Source organism: Antrostomus carolinensis, unplaced genomic scaffold (assembly GCF_000700745.2).
Source record: "Antrostomus carolinensis isolate BGI_N321 unplaced genomic scaffold, ASM70074v2 scaffold4850, whole genome shotgun sequence".
In the NCBI taxonomy this organism is placed as follows: Eukaryota; Metazoa; Chordata; class Aves; order Caprimulgiformes; family Caprimulgidae; genus Antrostomus; species Antrostomus carolinensis.
This window is the reverse complement of record NW_010287606.1, coordinates 49,704-64,456: the sequence shown is the minus strand read 5'-3', so window position 1 is coordinate 64,456 and position 14,753 is coordinate 49,704. Positions and strand designations below refer to the sequence as shown.

Genomic DNA, 14,753 nt, shown 5'->3' with positions numbered 1-14,753 from the left:
CAGGAATTCTTGCTAGATAAAAGTACTGCTTTTGTGTGGGTGACTTAATTCTTGCAATTTTGTATCTTCAAAGACTAAGTATTAGTACAATTCATAATAAATTTACCTCATTTCTAATTGCAAGCTTTTCTTCACTACTTTTTTTTTTTTCCACCTTTGTGATCTAGGTACATATTCAAACTTATATAATCACCCAACACTTATTAAGGAGCCATCAAAGGTAAAATTGTTAAACTTACTCTAAATAACAACCTGGCCTGGGAAAACTTGAGACAGAAGAGTTTATTTTCTTAATGGATATCTGTTTTTAAAAGGAACAGGGAGCAGGAAAGAGGGTTGGGGAGGGTGTTAGCCTCTGGTATTCCTTCTTCACTGAAGAGGGGTTTGGATGTATTTTTTTCTGTTTGAAGGAAAATTGAGTAAGTTCAAAATTTCTGTAATAGGTAGGCAGAAAGGTAGAGAGCAAGGAATTTACTTTGTTGTTATCTATGACAGACTTTTGTGTAGTCTGTGTCTCACAACCACATACTAGGGCTTTTTCTTTAAAATAAGCTTCTGTTTCTTTTTTGCAGTTTGAAACAATTTATTCTAGTTTTTTGGCCTTCCAGATGTTCCCCATCATTAGAGCACAACTTGATGTTGCAGATGTGTGAGATTTTGAAAGGAAACCTTTTTCTTGAAAGCTTATAAAGAAATATTAAGTGCCTATTTAAGTTCTTTTTTTTTTTTTTTGCTAATATTTAAATAAAAGGGAGAAACTTTTTATTGTTCTAGGAGGCCAGGTTCTGCTCACAGGTGTGTTTGATTTCTTACTTTGGGGTTAATGTGTATTTTTCTCAGGGAAGAAAATAGTATGAGGAAAATTACATGTTTATTACTGTTAAATCTGAATCTAATGTTTTTATACTGACAAGGCAGTGTGATGTGCACTTCTTGGAGAGAAAGCTGGGGACCATTAATACATATGTGCTGTCTATTTTAGCCCAAACCAATAAAAATTTCCCAGAAGACCGGAATTCCTCTGCATGTCTTGCCTCAGAAAGGTCTTACTGCTAAGCAGATTGAACGCATGCAAATGATTAATGGCAGTGATCTGCCAAGAGCCTCCACACAGCCCCGTTCCAAAGATGAGAGCAAAGAGGATCGCAAAGCTAGAAAACAGGCAATAAAAGAGGAGCGAAAGGTATGCCTTATTTTAAATAAAACCCTGCAAAAACACCTTATGTTACCTGAGTTCTGTTTTATGAACTGTTTTTAAAGCTCGTTTGTTCTTGTGTCTGGAAATTGGAGTTGGAAAAACATACTGGTCTCAAAGGACTAATTGCTTCCTAAAAAAAAAAATACTGGAAAGAAAGTTAACCTCATAATTTTGTCATCCTGATGTCCTATGTGGAAGTTTTGGTCTGTCATTGTGGCCACATTACACACATAACTTTGGAAGGAGCCCTCATATTTCCTTATTACCTAGGGAAGCAGAGAAAACGGTTGCGATGTTTCAGATCACACAAAGTGAAAAGTCTCTGAAAGAAATGTGGAAAATGTAATTGACCACAATAATTGTTTTATTTAGGAACAGAAATTGCCAGCCTATTAGAAGCTTCAGCTAATTAAGGATAATAATCCTGGTGGTATGCATATTAATTTGACTACTCATAATTAGTGCCATAAATAACAGTATTGTCCAGAATGCTGCTGTTTTCATGATCTGGGACTGTTAATTAGAATGGTTTCTTTTTGCATGTTATATCTACTTTGTAAATTTGTAATTGTTTGTATGCACAGGAACGCAGAATGGAGAAGAAAGCCAACAAGCTGGCCTTCAAATTGGAGAAAACGAGGCAAGAAAAGGAGTTGCTCAATCTGAAACAAAACGTTCAAGGACTGAAACTGTCTTGATGAAACTGAGGAAGTTATTGTGGAAAGATCCTCCAGTTTTCATTTGTATTGAGAAGGGAACTGCGAACTCCTAGCTTTGCCAGTCCTGTTCAGAGGGGTTTATTCAGATGTTACTGTAACAAGAACCAGTAACTCGTCATTCTTTCTGAAATGGAGTTGTACATAAGCCAATGGATTAGTGGTGTCTGTTCTGTCATGACTGACATGGCAACTGTTGCCAAGTTTCATTATGGTAGAAATGTGTTAAAATTATAAAAAAATATTTTTCTTACAAGCTATCACTGGACAAATTTTTATATGTATTTGTTGAATGTATTCAACAAATCAGCAGAATCCTACAGATTTTATCAGATTAGATTCTTCTATTAAATTATTTCTGTTTACAAACCAATATATCCATTTATGTCTTCTCTCCTTTATACTGATGGCTAAATATAGTGCCTTGATATACCACAGTTCTGTGAGTCATGGAGTTTTCACCCACTCCTTAGTTCTTTTCTGGGTTGGTTATTTATTGTTTGGGTACTATTATGAAAGATGTAAAATACCTATTTTGTAAACAGAGGTGTCTGAGAAGCTGTTGTGTAGCTAGACATCCCTGTTACCTAACCCGAGTTTCACATTTCTTGGCTTCCTAAATCTGTTGCAACACATGTTGCAGTTGCAGTAGTCAATGACCCTTGCTGTTGCCATTGAATGAAATCAACTTTGCTGAAAGTACTCAGCCCGAGTAGTACAGCAAACAAAACAGCAGGCACTTGGAAAAATACTGTATGTTGCAAACAGCTATTGTCTTGATTTTCCTGAAGTATTATTCTTCTAAGTCTTGCATTCAGTTTGGTTTCATTGAAATACAAACTTGGGACCCACCACAATTGTTGCAAAGGCTTTCTGAAGGTGAGCAGAGGATCGGTGTCTTGAGGCTTGGTGTGATCTTAGATTTCTGTCCTGTGCATGTGAATTGTTCTGATAGTGACCAGTCCATACATGGGAATGAAATGAAGAGGATTTGTAGTCAATCATTATGAGTCCTTCTGTATTCATAAGAAACCCTCAGCTTTAGGCCGTCAGGACTATCGACTGAGCAATCTTCTGCCTTTGGGTGAAAAGTTAACCATTTTACTGCTCAGAAAGCTGAGTTATCGATGCAGTATTCACATCTAGATTAAGCCTTCTTTTTTCTAAAACTGTTCAAGAGTCTGTGTTAACCAAACAAGTAGAAATTGCCTGTAAGCTTAGAACAAGTTTCAGGGTTTTCATTTAGCTGATACCTGTACTAGTTTTTGTATGTTTCACAGGCCTAAGCAGGGCCACCTCTGTCATAATCGTTAATTATGTAATTGCTGAAGTATGGTAACTTGAATTGTGAGCTTTTGAGTAATGAAGACTGGCCACCTGGTACTTGTGACTCCTGACAACAACGCAGGAGAGGGAGTTTGAGAAACCATTCTATTGAGATGAGTCAGATACCAGGAAAGGACTTAAATGGAACAAGTGAGTAACAGATGCTGTTCAGTGGTTTGGGTGGAATGTGATTTTGTGATTTACTGAAGAGGAAAATATTTTACTAAAGACAGTGCACATGTTCTTTGCTAGTCCTTAACTCATCTGCTGTTGTACATTCAAAAGTAACTAATCTTCTGTGGCAAATGGTCAGTTTTCCTGACTTCTCATTGCTGATTCAGGGCTACTGTGCTTGCACCTAAATTCCTTCTTTTTTTTAAAAAAAAAAAAAAAGAAAAGAAAAAAGAAAGCTGTATCAGTCAAAAGCTTGAGAGGATGAGAACAGAATAAAAGGGGTAGTGGAGGAGGAGGATGCTTGAAAGGAAGAGTCCAGACTAGCACAGGCACACAGAAAGATGTTGCTTGGGAACAAAAGAGGAAAGACATTTAAACAGAGGCAATAGAGTAAGAATCAAAAAGTTTATAGGTTGCTCTGTTCCTCTACACTTGTAATCAATGAAACACTGTAGGAACCTTAACTCCGTGCCTCGGAGTGTGGTAACATCTGAAGGAGAAGGTAAGAAACAACAGCAGTCACATCTGCTTCTGCTCAGCTAGGCAAGGACTTCTCTTGTTCCAGCAAGAGCAGGTAAGGAACACTTAAATAAGAAGTCTTTCCCTCCGTTGGTTACAAGTGTCATGAAAAGGGCTCTTTGTTATTGTTCAAGCTCTCCTAAAAGCTCCTTTTTAATACAAGTAATATTGCTTCTCTGAAATGAGAATACGTGGCTGCCATTGGAGTTGGAAAGGCTTAAAACTACTTTCCCTGTAACTTAAAAACCTATTTAAAAATTATTTTAAAAAAAAATCCCAACAAATTTGGTATCTACAAAGTAAGGTCATGTGGAATGCTGTTTAGCATGTCATGGAAACATTCTGTCTTGGGAATGAAGATTGTGTCACACTTGGTGTGCCACCTGCCGCTTCCTGCAGTGGTGATGGTTCACCCTGAGCCATTACAGGGCATCACTGGCTCCCGGTCTTACTTAGGAACCAAATGGAATAAATCCGGGTGCAGATGACCTGATCATGCCTTCCAGCACCCCTCCCTCAGTTTAGGCAGCAATGAACCCGAGTACTCTTCCATCGTCTTCTTACCCAAGCGTGATGCTGGTGTGAAAGGATGTACCTGAGCAGTCACGTGGAAAACAAAAAGCTGTCTGTCATAGTAAAGGAGAGCTTGTGCTTCACAGGAACAAGATAAATTCGGCAGTTCTGCAAAAAGGGAGCCCTGGCACGTGGCTATAGACGTCCCTTTCTGACAACAAAATACTGTTTCAGCAAGGGCTCACTCCAAACGCTGACTCTGCTGTAGTCAAGCCCTCCCGTACTGTGTAACCGCGATTCTTGCGTGGTTTGAATTTTACACAGCTGCCCAAAGTCAAGATCTGGCTCCTTGGACAACCTGTGGAAGAAATTTTGCACAAGATGTTCTGGTAATTTATTTTTTTTTCTTTCTTAATGAGAGTGTCAATGCATTTGGCTGCAAGGGGTGGTGAACACTGGGGAAGGAGGAGGTGGCTGCTAGAAGAAAAATGGGTTGAACACATGTTTAGAAGAGCAAATGATCTAATAACTGCTTTCATTAGTGAATTTGATCAGAGAATTAATGAACATAACACAGAAATAGCGTGACTTAATCTGCAATCTTACATTATCATAATTTGCTTGCTTGTCCAAAACCAGATGTTTACTACATGTTGTTTTTAAAATAACATATTATCTTTTGGTGAGACATAAATTACTAACCTGAAGCTTCCTTTGTGTTCCAGGTTTCTAGGCAGAATTTATTATTTCAGACTTCCTGGGAAAAATAGACTAATAAACCATCTGATAAGTAGTCCCTTTGACAGCATAATGTGGGCACCAGGCTCTGTTCCAAAGCCTGCTGAAGTGAATGAAAAGATTTCCCCCTGACCTCCCTGATCCCTGGATTACAAACTAAATGGGTGGCTGCACAGTTTGCCGGGCACAACCCAACTGCGGGGTTTTTCTGCAAGGCGGGGGCTCTGCGCGCACCCCTCCCCTCCTCAGTTTGCATTACTGGTCCTGTTGTTCTGTGGTAGGTCCAATCAGCCCCACGATGGAACTGAAAATTGATTTAGCAAAAAAAAAAAAAAGACAAGAAAAATACACTGGAAGCTGAGTAACTACAAGCACTGAGATGAAGGTGAAACTGCCCCATGTTAGCAGTTCCACATTTGGTAGATCAGATATATGAAGACCATTATAGTTTAATCTAGCAAAATAATTTGAAAAAGACAGCTATCTGTGTTTTTGGGAGGTGGGGAGATTCTTGTTACAATGACTAGTGTGAGATACAAGTCCTGTAATGCCCCTTTGTGATGCAAGACTGGTGTGCTCTTTGGTGAGCAAGACAGCTATCTGCTGCCCTCTTGGTCCTGCAGAGGAATCCTTCTCTCAAGTTTGCTGTCAAAAATGTCTAGAAACACAAGATAAGGAGCTGAAGCACATGAGTAGAAGGTTCAAAGGGAAGCGAGAATTCAGAAACGTGTGTTGTAGTAGAATGAGGTGCTTTTTGGCCCATCTGAGCTGTAACCAAAATGCCTCGCTCAGGCAGCCGCTTAACTCCTACGGGAAGAGAGTGGATAGCACAGAGAAATTAATGAGAGCTCCAGAAGAATAACTGAGAACTGGAAAGGGGGAGTAAGCAAAGGAAGGTAGGAATGGGGTCTTTAATTTACCAGCTACAGATGAGCTCAAGTAAGTATGATCCACAGCAGAAGAGAGAGGATGTAGCTTGGCCCTGACTTTCACAGTGTTCCTCATAAGCAGGTTTGTCTATCCTGTTGCAGAAGAATGAGGTTGATGCTAAAATCTGAGACTCTTCTGAACTTTAAAACCTCCTTTGTTGTGAGGCTGTTCCACAAATTTGGCATTGGATATCTATCTACCTATGATTTCCCCCTGCTTTCAGTGGCACGTGTTAGCCTGATTTTCCTCCCAAGTTGTTAGGTTACGTGTGCTGGCAAGTGGCTGCTCCCTTTTCTGTGATGCTGATGGGGTGGATGGACAATGCTGCTGTTTGTCAGGGGAGCTCCCAGCCTGGAATACTGACCTAAACTCGAAGAGCTAATAATGTAAGTGTTGGCTCCTTGAACGAGATCAGTCTGTTCTCCTCCTTAACCAAGAAAGAAAGAAAAACGAGTGTGGTGATGGTGGTGTTACAGGGGGAGTCCAATGGGACTGTTCCTCTTCACAGACCCACTATGTTCTTCTCTGCAACTCATTATTTGTGCTGGCCTCCAGCATGTCCCTGAGCAGGACAAACTGGAAGTGGCTTCTATTTCTTGTTTGTGTCAAACTGCAGCTGTACTTGGACAGCTTTTTAAAGTTTTGCTAAACTCCTTCAGGAGTTAAACTGAACCTGAAATAAATACTGCTTCAGCTCCCTGCTCCTGGATAGAAGTAATTTTAAAGCCTGGGTAAGGAAGCATCATTAGCAAAGCATGACTTCAGCCCATAAATGATGGTTTTTCCTTGCATCCCAGCTGAGACATGATCCAATATGCAATAAAGTCTTCAAAAGAAGCACAAGACTTTCAGCTCTTTGAAACAGAGACTGCAGGGAACAGAAATCACCACTGTGAAGAAGCAGTTCCCGCAAAAGGTACAGTTAAAATCGAAGCACGTGTGTTATCTCCATATGAAATCTTTCATTCAGTAATGCTATTGTTTCCTCCAGGGACAAAGCCTGGATGTGGTGGATGAGTCTCACATACGTGCTTGACTTGGTGCCAAGTTCTTTCCCACCACTCCCTGTGCTGCTAGTATTTGAGACTATTTCTTCATTCAGAAGCCAAACCAGTAGGTGTCATGACTCTTCTGGGCACCTGAGTGTCTCTGCTCCTTTAGGAAATGTTCATGTATGTATTTTAAAGATGATGCAAATCTCTGACAGCTTCCTTTTCACTTAAATCTGTAAGAGAGCATGATCCAAGATGGTTGGTGCATGAATGCCCCAGGTTGAACCTGGGAGCTGTCAGTAGCCCCAAATTTTCCATGGATGAAGCTGTGGAGATTCACTACTATTGAACTCAAGGGTTTAAAAATGTATTTAAATTGAACTTATTTAAAGAGCTGGAGGGGAAGAGGCTTAAGCTCTTACTGAAACAAGCTTTTTTTTCATGCAATGCTGAGGAGGAGGGGAGACACATGGACGTGCATGTGTACAATTTTACCGATAAGTGCCCAATCACTGCTGAGTTGATATTCATGCAGACTGCCGATGTAAAATGTCATTTAAAATCAGTTGTGGAATGAAACTGAAGTATACAAAGGTTTAAAGCAAGAAGAGGAATCTGACAAATGGAGGAGAAGGGAATGCGTTGGTCATAATGTCTTTCCTATTCCCTCTTATATGCCCTTTGGTCTGCCATGACCAGAGCGTGTTGTTGGAGGGGTTTGTTCTTTTATCCATCTTCTAATGCTTTCAATAGATGGCAAAGGACTAAATCAGCTTTCCTATGTCTTTGTAAAAAAGCAAATTTATTTTGTTTGTAATGTTTTTCCTTTCCCTCAGAAAGGAAGAACACTCACTCTAAGATTTTTCTCTATCCCTTGCAAGGGGGAAATACAGTTTGTGTCTTCCCTTATTTCCATTACAGAAACAACCAGCAAAGAACTATAACTGGAGGCAGCACCATGAGGATTTTTATTAATGCTATTCAATCAGCCAAGCAGGTCACAAGAGCTCTGAAGGAAGGACACCCTCTTCTGCCTCTTCCTCACCAAGTATCAGTTCAGGTTTGTGGTCTATCTAATTCCTGGTTTTGTACTGATCAGTACAGTGCAGTGAGTTCTTATTGTTCACAGCTGGGCTTCAGTTTTGCACCCCCCAGCACAACACAGTGTGAACTTTAACTCTCTCCATACTCTCTGTTTTTCAGCTGTATTTCTTGGCTTAAATTGAGCAGGAGTGCAATGCAGAGGTGGGGGGAGGAAGAGAAAGCTAACTTCACCTTTTAAGTTTAAAGGCAGCAAATTTGGGGTCTAATATTAAGCAGTGCTTTGGGAGGAGAGTCAGGGTGCCTGTGTTCTAGTGCAGGCTGTCCCGCAGTGACAGAGGGTGAAATGCACCCTCTCAGCGTTCAAAACCACTGTAGTGCACATGGGCTTCCCCACTCCAAAGTGGTGGCTTTTCTACTGTCCCCTTCTCCTGTCTAGTTAGGGGACATCTGTTAGAAAAAGACAGGTCTGGTTTACTACTAATACCAGGTGTGGTCTCTGCACAGAGCTGACTGTGTTAGAAGTTACAGATCTGAAAAGATGCACATGCAGCCAGTATTTCTCAGGATATGTGATTTATGAAACGTAGGAGCAATCTTGGAAAGGGTCTCAGTGGAGTTTTTGCCTGCATTAGGAAGGCGTGGGGAGGGAGGGGGAAGGGGGGGGCTCCTTGGGCTCACTTCCAGAGCAGGAATTCGTGACTGATAGCAAAACCATCTGCTGTGATTCCAGCCTTTCTCCACTTCTAGATGACAGCGACCCAGTATAAGCAACAGGACACATCTTCCTTCCTTGATTGGGGTCAAGCTCCTCTCTGAATTCCCACTGCTGAGTTCTTTAATGACTCTGTTGTTTCTTGTTTGACTCTACCAACTCTAAGAGCAGACCCCTCCCTTTCCTTCTCTGTCTTGGAGGAAACCAAGCTGTGCAAGAACAGCAGTAGTTGTGGAGAAAGGAACTGAGAACAGCTTTTTAGGAAAGACAAATTGCTGAGGGGCCTCATGAGGATGTATATCCTGTATTACAGAACTGAAAAGAAAGCACATGGATTGTGGGGAGGAGAGGCAGATATTCTCCTTCCCTCTCTTCCTCCTTCAAATAGAGCCCCAAGCTTCCCATTTTCCCCTGAAGTGCCAGGTCCCCCTGCCAGCCCCCCAAAGCCAGGCATCTGCCCTGTCTTGTCCTCCCCTCCTGTCCTCAGAAACACTTTGCCCATGCTCCTGGTCTGGGGCTGGCTTTTGTTAGCTTCTTGGGCCACCTTTTCTGGGCTGTTACAGGGAGAAATGATTTGTAATATTAGGATAAGGACACTGGGCTTGCTTTTGTAAAAGGCACTTGGTGGGGAGAAAGGGTCTGAGGACAGCAAGGGCAGCGTGAGGGCTGAATGTGACTGTGTTGAATCAAAACACCAACTGTTCATTGAAACAAGTAGGACTGCACTAGTAGTAAATGTATCTGAACAGCTTTTTGCAGAATTAGGACTCGAACACTGTCAAAAACAATGGTAGGAAGCACTGCTGTGTGTTCTTCACAACGCTGCTTCACACCCAGGAACCTGGCTCTTGGATGTGCCTCAGTTGATGGGGCACAACTTCTTAAGCAGTATTTTGTCAATGTCCAAAGGAAATGGATTTTGTGAAAACTGCTAACAATCTTAATGACCAATCTTCAAAAGTAGTGTTAAAATCATTGGTGTGGACTGCTTGAGGAATTTCTGAATATCGCTTTTTCTGCAGATGTGTTAATTGTGAGGTTGGGGGTGGGCATAGGACAAAGATAATAAAATCTGCTTTTATTAGTCCCCAGGGATTTATTTCTGAAAGCAATTACTGTTCACTGGGTTAATACCATAAGCATGTATTTTGGGGTTCAAAGTGCTTTTCTAGAGGAGGTTTTTCTAGTTCTCCTAAGTTTGTGGGAGCTCATGGGAACTCACCATGGTCACGTGCTGATGGAGCCAGATTTTGAACTATATCTTGAGTGCCTCAGTAAAGCAGGGCAATTCGTCTGTAGTGTATAAACTGTGATAGAAGTTATTCCTGTCTCATGATCAGACTAGATTCAGTGTCCTCACTGCTCACAAATGTTTAATGAGGCTGCAGCAAAGAGGCACATGAAGTTTTGTGAAGAACAAGGTGCCCACCGTGCCTTTGCTGCAAAGACCACTGGACAGGCTTTGGTAAGCAAAGTCACACTTGTCTTGTCCTGGAGGCAGAGCTACCAAACTGTAGTTTATGGTGAGTAAGGACCTATATTAATGTAAAACCTAAGACTCCAGGGAAGTTGGTAAATTCCTAAGACAAGATTCATGCTGAACATCATCTGGGAATTCCCTGAAACTGAAGCCCTTTGTCTGATATAAAAAGTGACAGAATATGATAGTACGAAAAAGTTGGACAGCAATTTCTTCAGACTCTTCTGCTTTTGGCTTCCAGGGTAACAGCTGTAGGGAAGCAGAAACCTGGCAGCTTTTGCAATGTAGGGAGAAAACTCTTCCTGTCCATGAGGGCTCCCTGCTGTTTGCAGGTTTGCTGTTCCCTGTGAATGTATGGCTGATTTACTTTGGTTATTAGACACAAGGCCAAAGGGCTAAGCCCCTTTGGGGAATCAGAAAAGTGGAGCTAGTTGGCAGTGTCTTGAAGTGAGCCTATTTTATTATAGAAAAAAAAAAAAGTAAACAGTTCCTTTAGGAGAGTACAGTTTCATTTGGTTTTTTGTTTGTTTGTTTTAAGATGTTTGAAAATCTTATTACCGTTTTAGATACTTTGGGCAGGAAAAATGGCTTCCAAGTGCACCTTTTTCCTGTTCTTTCCTAGCACTGCTTCAACAGCAATTTGGGGAGTTGTCCAAACTGGGCTCCGTAAGCTCCTTGCTAGAGTTGAGTGTGGATTGTGGATCCTCTTTTACCAGGGCAAGCAACCAGTGACTCAGAGAAAACCCCCAACCTTAAAAGCTGCTGTGTTATCGCTTCAGAATAGAATACAAGAAGGTGCCAATACAGACAAACCTATGCCAGGTAAGGAGCTAATTTAGCCATATTTATATTTTTCTTATAACAAACTCTGTCATATTTAAGGTGGAAGGCAGCATTTTAAAAGCAGACCCCAGGCTCTGGAATTCAGTTTTCTGACAGAATCATAAAGTGGTTTGTTCTGTTGGGTTTTTTTGTTGTTGTTGGTTTTTTGTTTGTTTGTTTGGTTGGTTTTTTTTGCAAGTCCAGGACTTGTGTGCTGGTTTTGGCTGAGATAAAGTTAATTTTCTACATAGTAGCTAGCTAGCATGGAGCTATGTTTTGGATTTGTGCTGAAAACTGTTGATGCTGGGATGTTTTCATTATTGGTGAGCAGTGCTTACGCAATGTCAAGGCCTTTTCCTCTCACACCACCCCACCAGTGCATAGGCTGGGAGGGGCACAACAAGTTGGGAGGGGACACAGGTGGGACAGCTGACCCCAACTGACCAAAGGGATATTCCTTACCATGTGACATTGTGCTCAGCATGTAAAGCTGGGGGAAGAAGAAAGAAGAGGGGGTACGTTCAGAGTAATGGTGTTTATCTTCCCAAGTAACCATTACACGTGATGGAGCCCTGCTGTCCTGGAGATGGCTGAACACCTGCCTGACAATGGGAAGTAGTGAATGAATTCCTTGTTTTGCTTTGTTTGCACACACGGCTTTTGCTTTACCTGTTAAATTGTCTTTATCTCAACCCATGAGTTTTCTCTCCGATTCTCTCCCAATCCCACTGTGGGGCCTAAGCGAGCGGCTGGGTGGTGCTTGGTTGCCAGCTGGGGTTAAGCCATGGTACCTTGACATGAAATCCTAAACTCGTTTCCATACAACCCTTATCAGAAATGAGAAGGGTCAAAAATTTCCGAATGGATGTTGTTGATATCGAATGGCTTTCCAAGTCATTATCCTGATTTGTTGTGCCGAGTATATACACAGAGTTTTTCATGTGGGTTCTTGGGAGGGGCTTCCTAGCCTGTTTCAACTAGAGGTCCTCAAACAGATGTCTCTATATAGACCTAAAATATGCAGTCTGGGTGTGAGGTTCCTTCTGTCCCATAAAGGACTCCATAGCCGTTAATCTTCGGTGTTAAGATTTACTCCATCTCCTTTAACTTTTCTTAAATCCATTTAGATGAAGCATAGAGCTTTGTATCTTGTTTGTTCCATATGACTTGCCCTGTTGATTCAGCCTTAAAATTAACCCCACCACTTCCCTAGACCAGTTCCCTCTAAGCAAGATACCACATAACATGTTTACTAGCACTCATTGCTACTGGTAATTATGACTCTTACTCAGTCTGTATTTAGAAGATGTTTTATAAAATTATTTTAGTGGTTATTTCTAGTACAATCTGTAGTATAATACATACTGCTTTTTTTATCAATATCTTTAATCTATATTTCTGGGTTTTATACTGCATTTATGTAGGTTATATTTTTTAATGGAAAATTAATTTTTTAAATAATGATCTGCAGAGACATCTCCAGGAATACTGCAGAAATCCAGAAAATCTCTGGGTGTATCTACTGGAAAAAATCTTCAGGAAAGTTTGGGTAAGAAATATTTCTTTATTTCAACATTATAACATAAAAGGACCTTGTTTGCTTTTGTGTATATACAGTATCCTGTTGCTGTGTTTGCAGTATGAATCCCTTTGTATTAACTGAAGCAATCAATTGCACTGAAGACTTTTGCAGAGCTCCTCGTGTCCCCAGAATCAGCTGCTGAGAATATTCATTTTGGTATTAAATGTTCTTTGGTTTGGAGCAGCTCCATCTTAAGCAGACAGTGGTTGTGTTCTGCCATGACAGGCATCTTGAGAGGATTTGCTGCTTGACAGTGCAAACCTCTCTAGCAAGTCTTGTGCTCTCAACATCTGCTTCCATTGTCCAAGTGAGGAAGGTGCCATCATCCATTTCAATAATTGCCATACCAGGATGACAGTGTGGAGGTTCTTCATTCTCCTCAACGTTTACTTTCCCAGACCATGTTTGATGCTTCTGCTCTTCAGACCATGCAGTCAGTGTTATTCCCATCTCAGACCACATGGAGCCACGTCAGAGCAGCAAGAAGGCCTTCCAGCCCCTGCGTAAGGTGGTTGTGCTCTTGTGCGAGGGGGTGGCTCAGATGATCAGCATCAGTGGTGGTCCTTCAACTGGAGCATGTCCAGAGAAGGGCAACAAAGCTGGTGAAGGGTCTAGAGCGCGTGTCTTATGAGGAGCAGCTGAGAGAGCTGGGGTTGTTAAGCCTGGAGAGAAGGAGACTGAGGGGAGACCTTATTGGTCTCTACAAACACTTGAAAGGAGGGTGTAGAGAAGTGGAGGTTGGTCTGTTCAACCAAGTGACAGGACAAGACAAAATGGCCTCAAGTTGCACCAAGGGAAGTTCAGATTGGCTATAAAGAGTTCTCAGGCATTGGAATCGGTTGCCCAGGGCAGTGGTGGAGTCCCAATACCTGGAGGTATTTAAGAGTCATGTAGACATAGTGCTTGGGGGCCTCAGAGACATGGTTTTGTCAAGGACTTGTCAGTGTTAAGTTAATGATTGGACTCTATGATCTTAAAGGTCTTTTCCAATCTAGGTAATTCTGTGATTCTGTGAACTGTGGGGAAGTCTGCAATGGGTATGGGAGTGTCTGGTCCACATGCCATCATCAACTCTACCTACCTCCTTCACTTGCCAGCTACAGGAAAAACTGTTGACAGCAGCTAGTGGTCTCATCTGGTATTCTCCACTTCCCAGATTACCTGTGACTATGTTAACAGTGTAGTAACTCTTATGGTCATCAGGCAGGGTCTTGCAGACCACCAACAGGGATTCAATTATACCATCACCAATCTCAAGGTTCCGCTGCTGAACTCTCAAACTTGGGGCCTGACAGGCTTGGGGAGTAGACACTTTCCCTAAGGACACTGGTGAGTCCAGGTATCACCAGGGCTGTAGTTGCAGCCAGTTGACAGAGGTTTGGGACAGCCAGTGCCTCCAGCAGGTCCCCAGGACAGACATCCACACTGATGTCCAAAATACAGGAGTTAGTCCTGTATGTCCCCAAGAACTGTGGAAGCAACTGGCCTGGGTGAGCACATAGATAGATGCTGGGCTGTTGGCAACTGCTGCTGCATTTTCTGTAAAACTTGGGCTTTGCCAGGAGCTTTACAGAGCACTTTGGACAAATTTCAGTGTGAAGCAAGAATGCTTTTTAGCTGAGAAAGCAGATGTGAGAAACTGGCTTTGAGTGGTGCAAATAAATGTTTTCATCCTCTGGATGAGCTGCTCCATCACCTTCCCAGGGATCAAAGTTTAATCTTCTTAAATAAAATGGAGTAAAATATAAAAGCTGTTTCTATGCAAGTAACAAGTGTTGCTGCTTTCAGACTCCAAATGCACAACAGAAGCTAGAGTGACTGCTTGGCAAGGATGTGTTAAGGTTTTCTTATGAATCATTGTGGAACACCTTAGGCAACACAAATTTGTCAGTACCTCTTCCACTCCAAGTGCCACAGCTACCCTATTCAATAAAATAAGCAAACTGAAATTCACTCTTCCCCCCCCCCGCCTTTTTCCCCCCCTCTAGGCTACGAAGTTTATTAAGC

The 14,753-nt window shown here is 41.8% G+C and overlaps 2 protein-coding genes across 2 annotated transcripts in view; both read left to right on the top strand.

Moving 5' to 3' along the window:
- Window positions 1-2,283, top strand: part of LTV1 (LTV1 ribosome biogenesis factor) — a gene marked incomplete at its 5' end in the record, with an annotated part of 8,349 nt that extends 6,066 nt beyond the window's left edge. Inside the window, 3 exons of the mRNA XM_010163462.1 lie at window positions 168-220; window positions 983-1,183; window positions 1,783-2,283. Coding sequence (XP_010161764.1) covers window positions 168-220; window positions 983-1,183; window positions 1,783-1,896 — 368 coding nt within the window. The remainder of the gene's footprint in view (window positions 1-167; window positions 221-982; window positions 1,184-1,782) is intronic.
- Window positions 2,284-3,353: 1,070 nt separating this feature from the next.
- ZC2HC1B (zinc finger C2HC-type containing 1B) lies at window positions 3,354-14,751 on the top strand. Its single transcript, XM_029083842.1, is given in 12 exon segments — window positions 3,354-3,390; window positions 4,771-4,835; window positions 6,912-6,942; window positions 6,945-7,030; window positions 8,028-8,072; window positions 8,074-8,146; window positions 8,149-8,166; window positions 10,203-10,327; window positions 11,059-11,164; window positions 12,636-12,713; window positions 13,172-13,336; window positions 14,735-14,751. Coding segments are annotated over 12 exon segments (846 nt in total).
- Window positions 14,752-14,753: the final 2 nt, after the last annotated feature.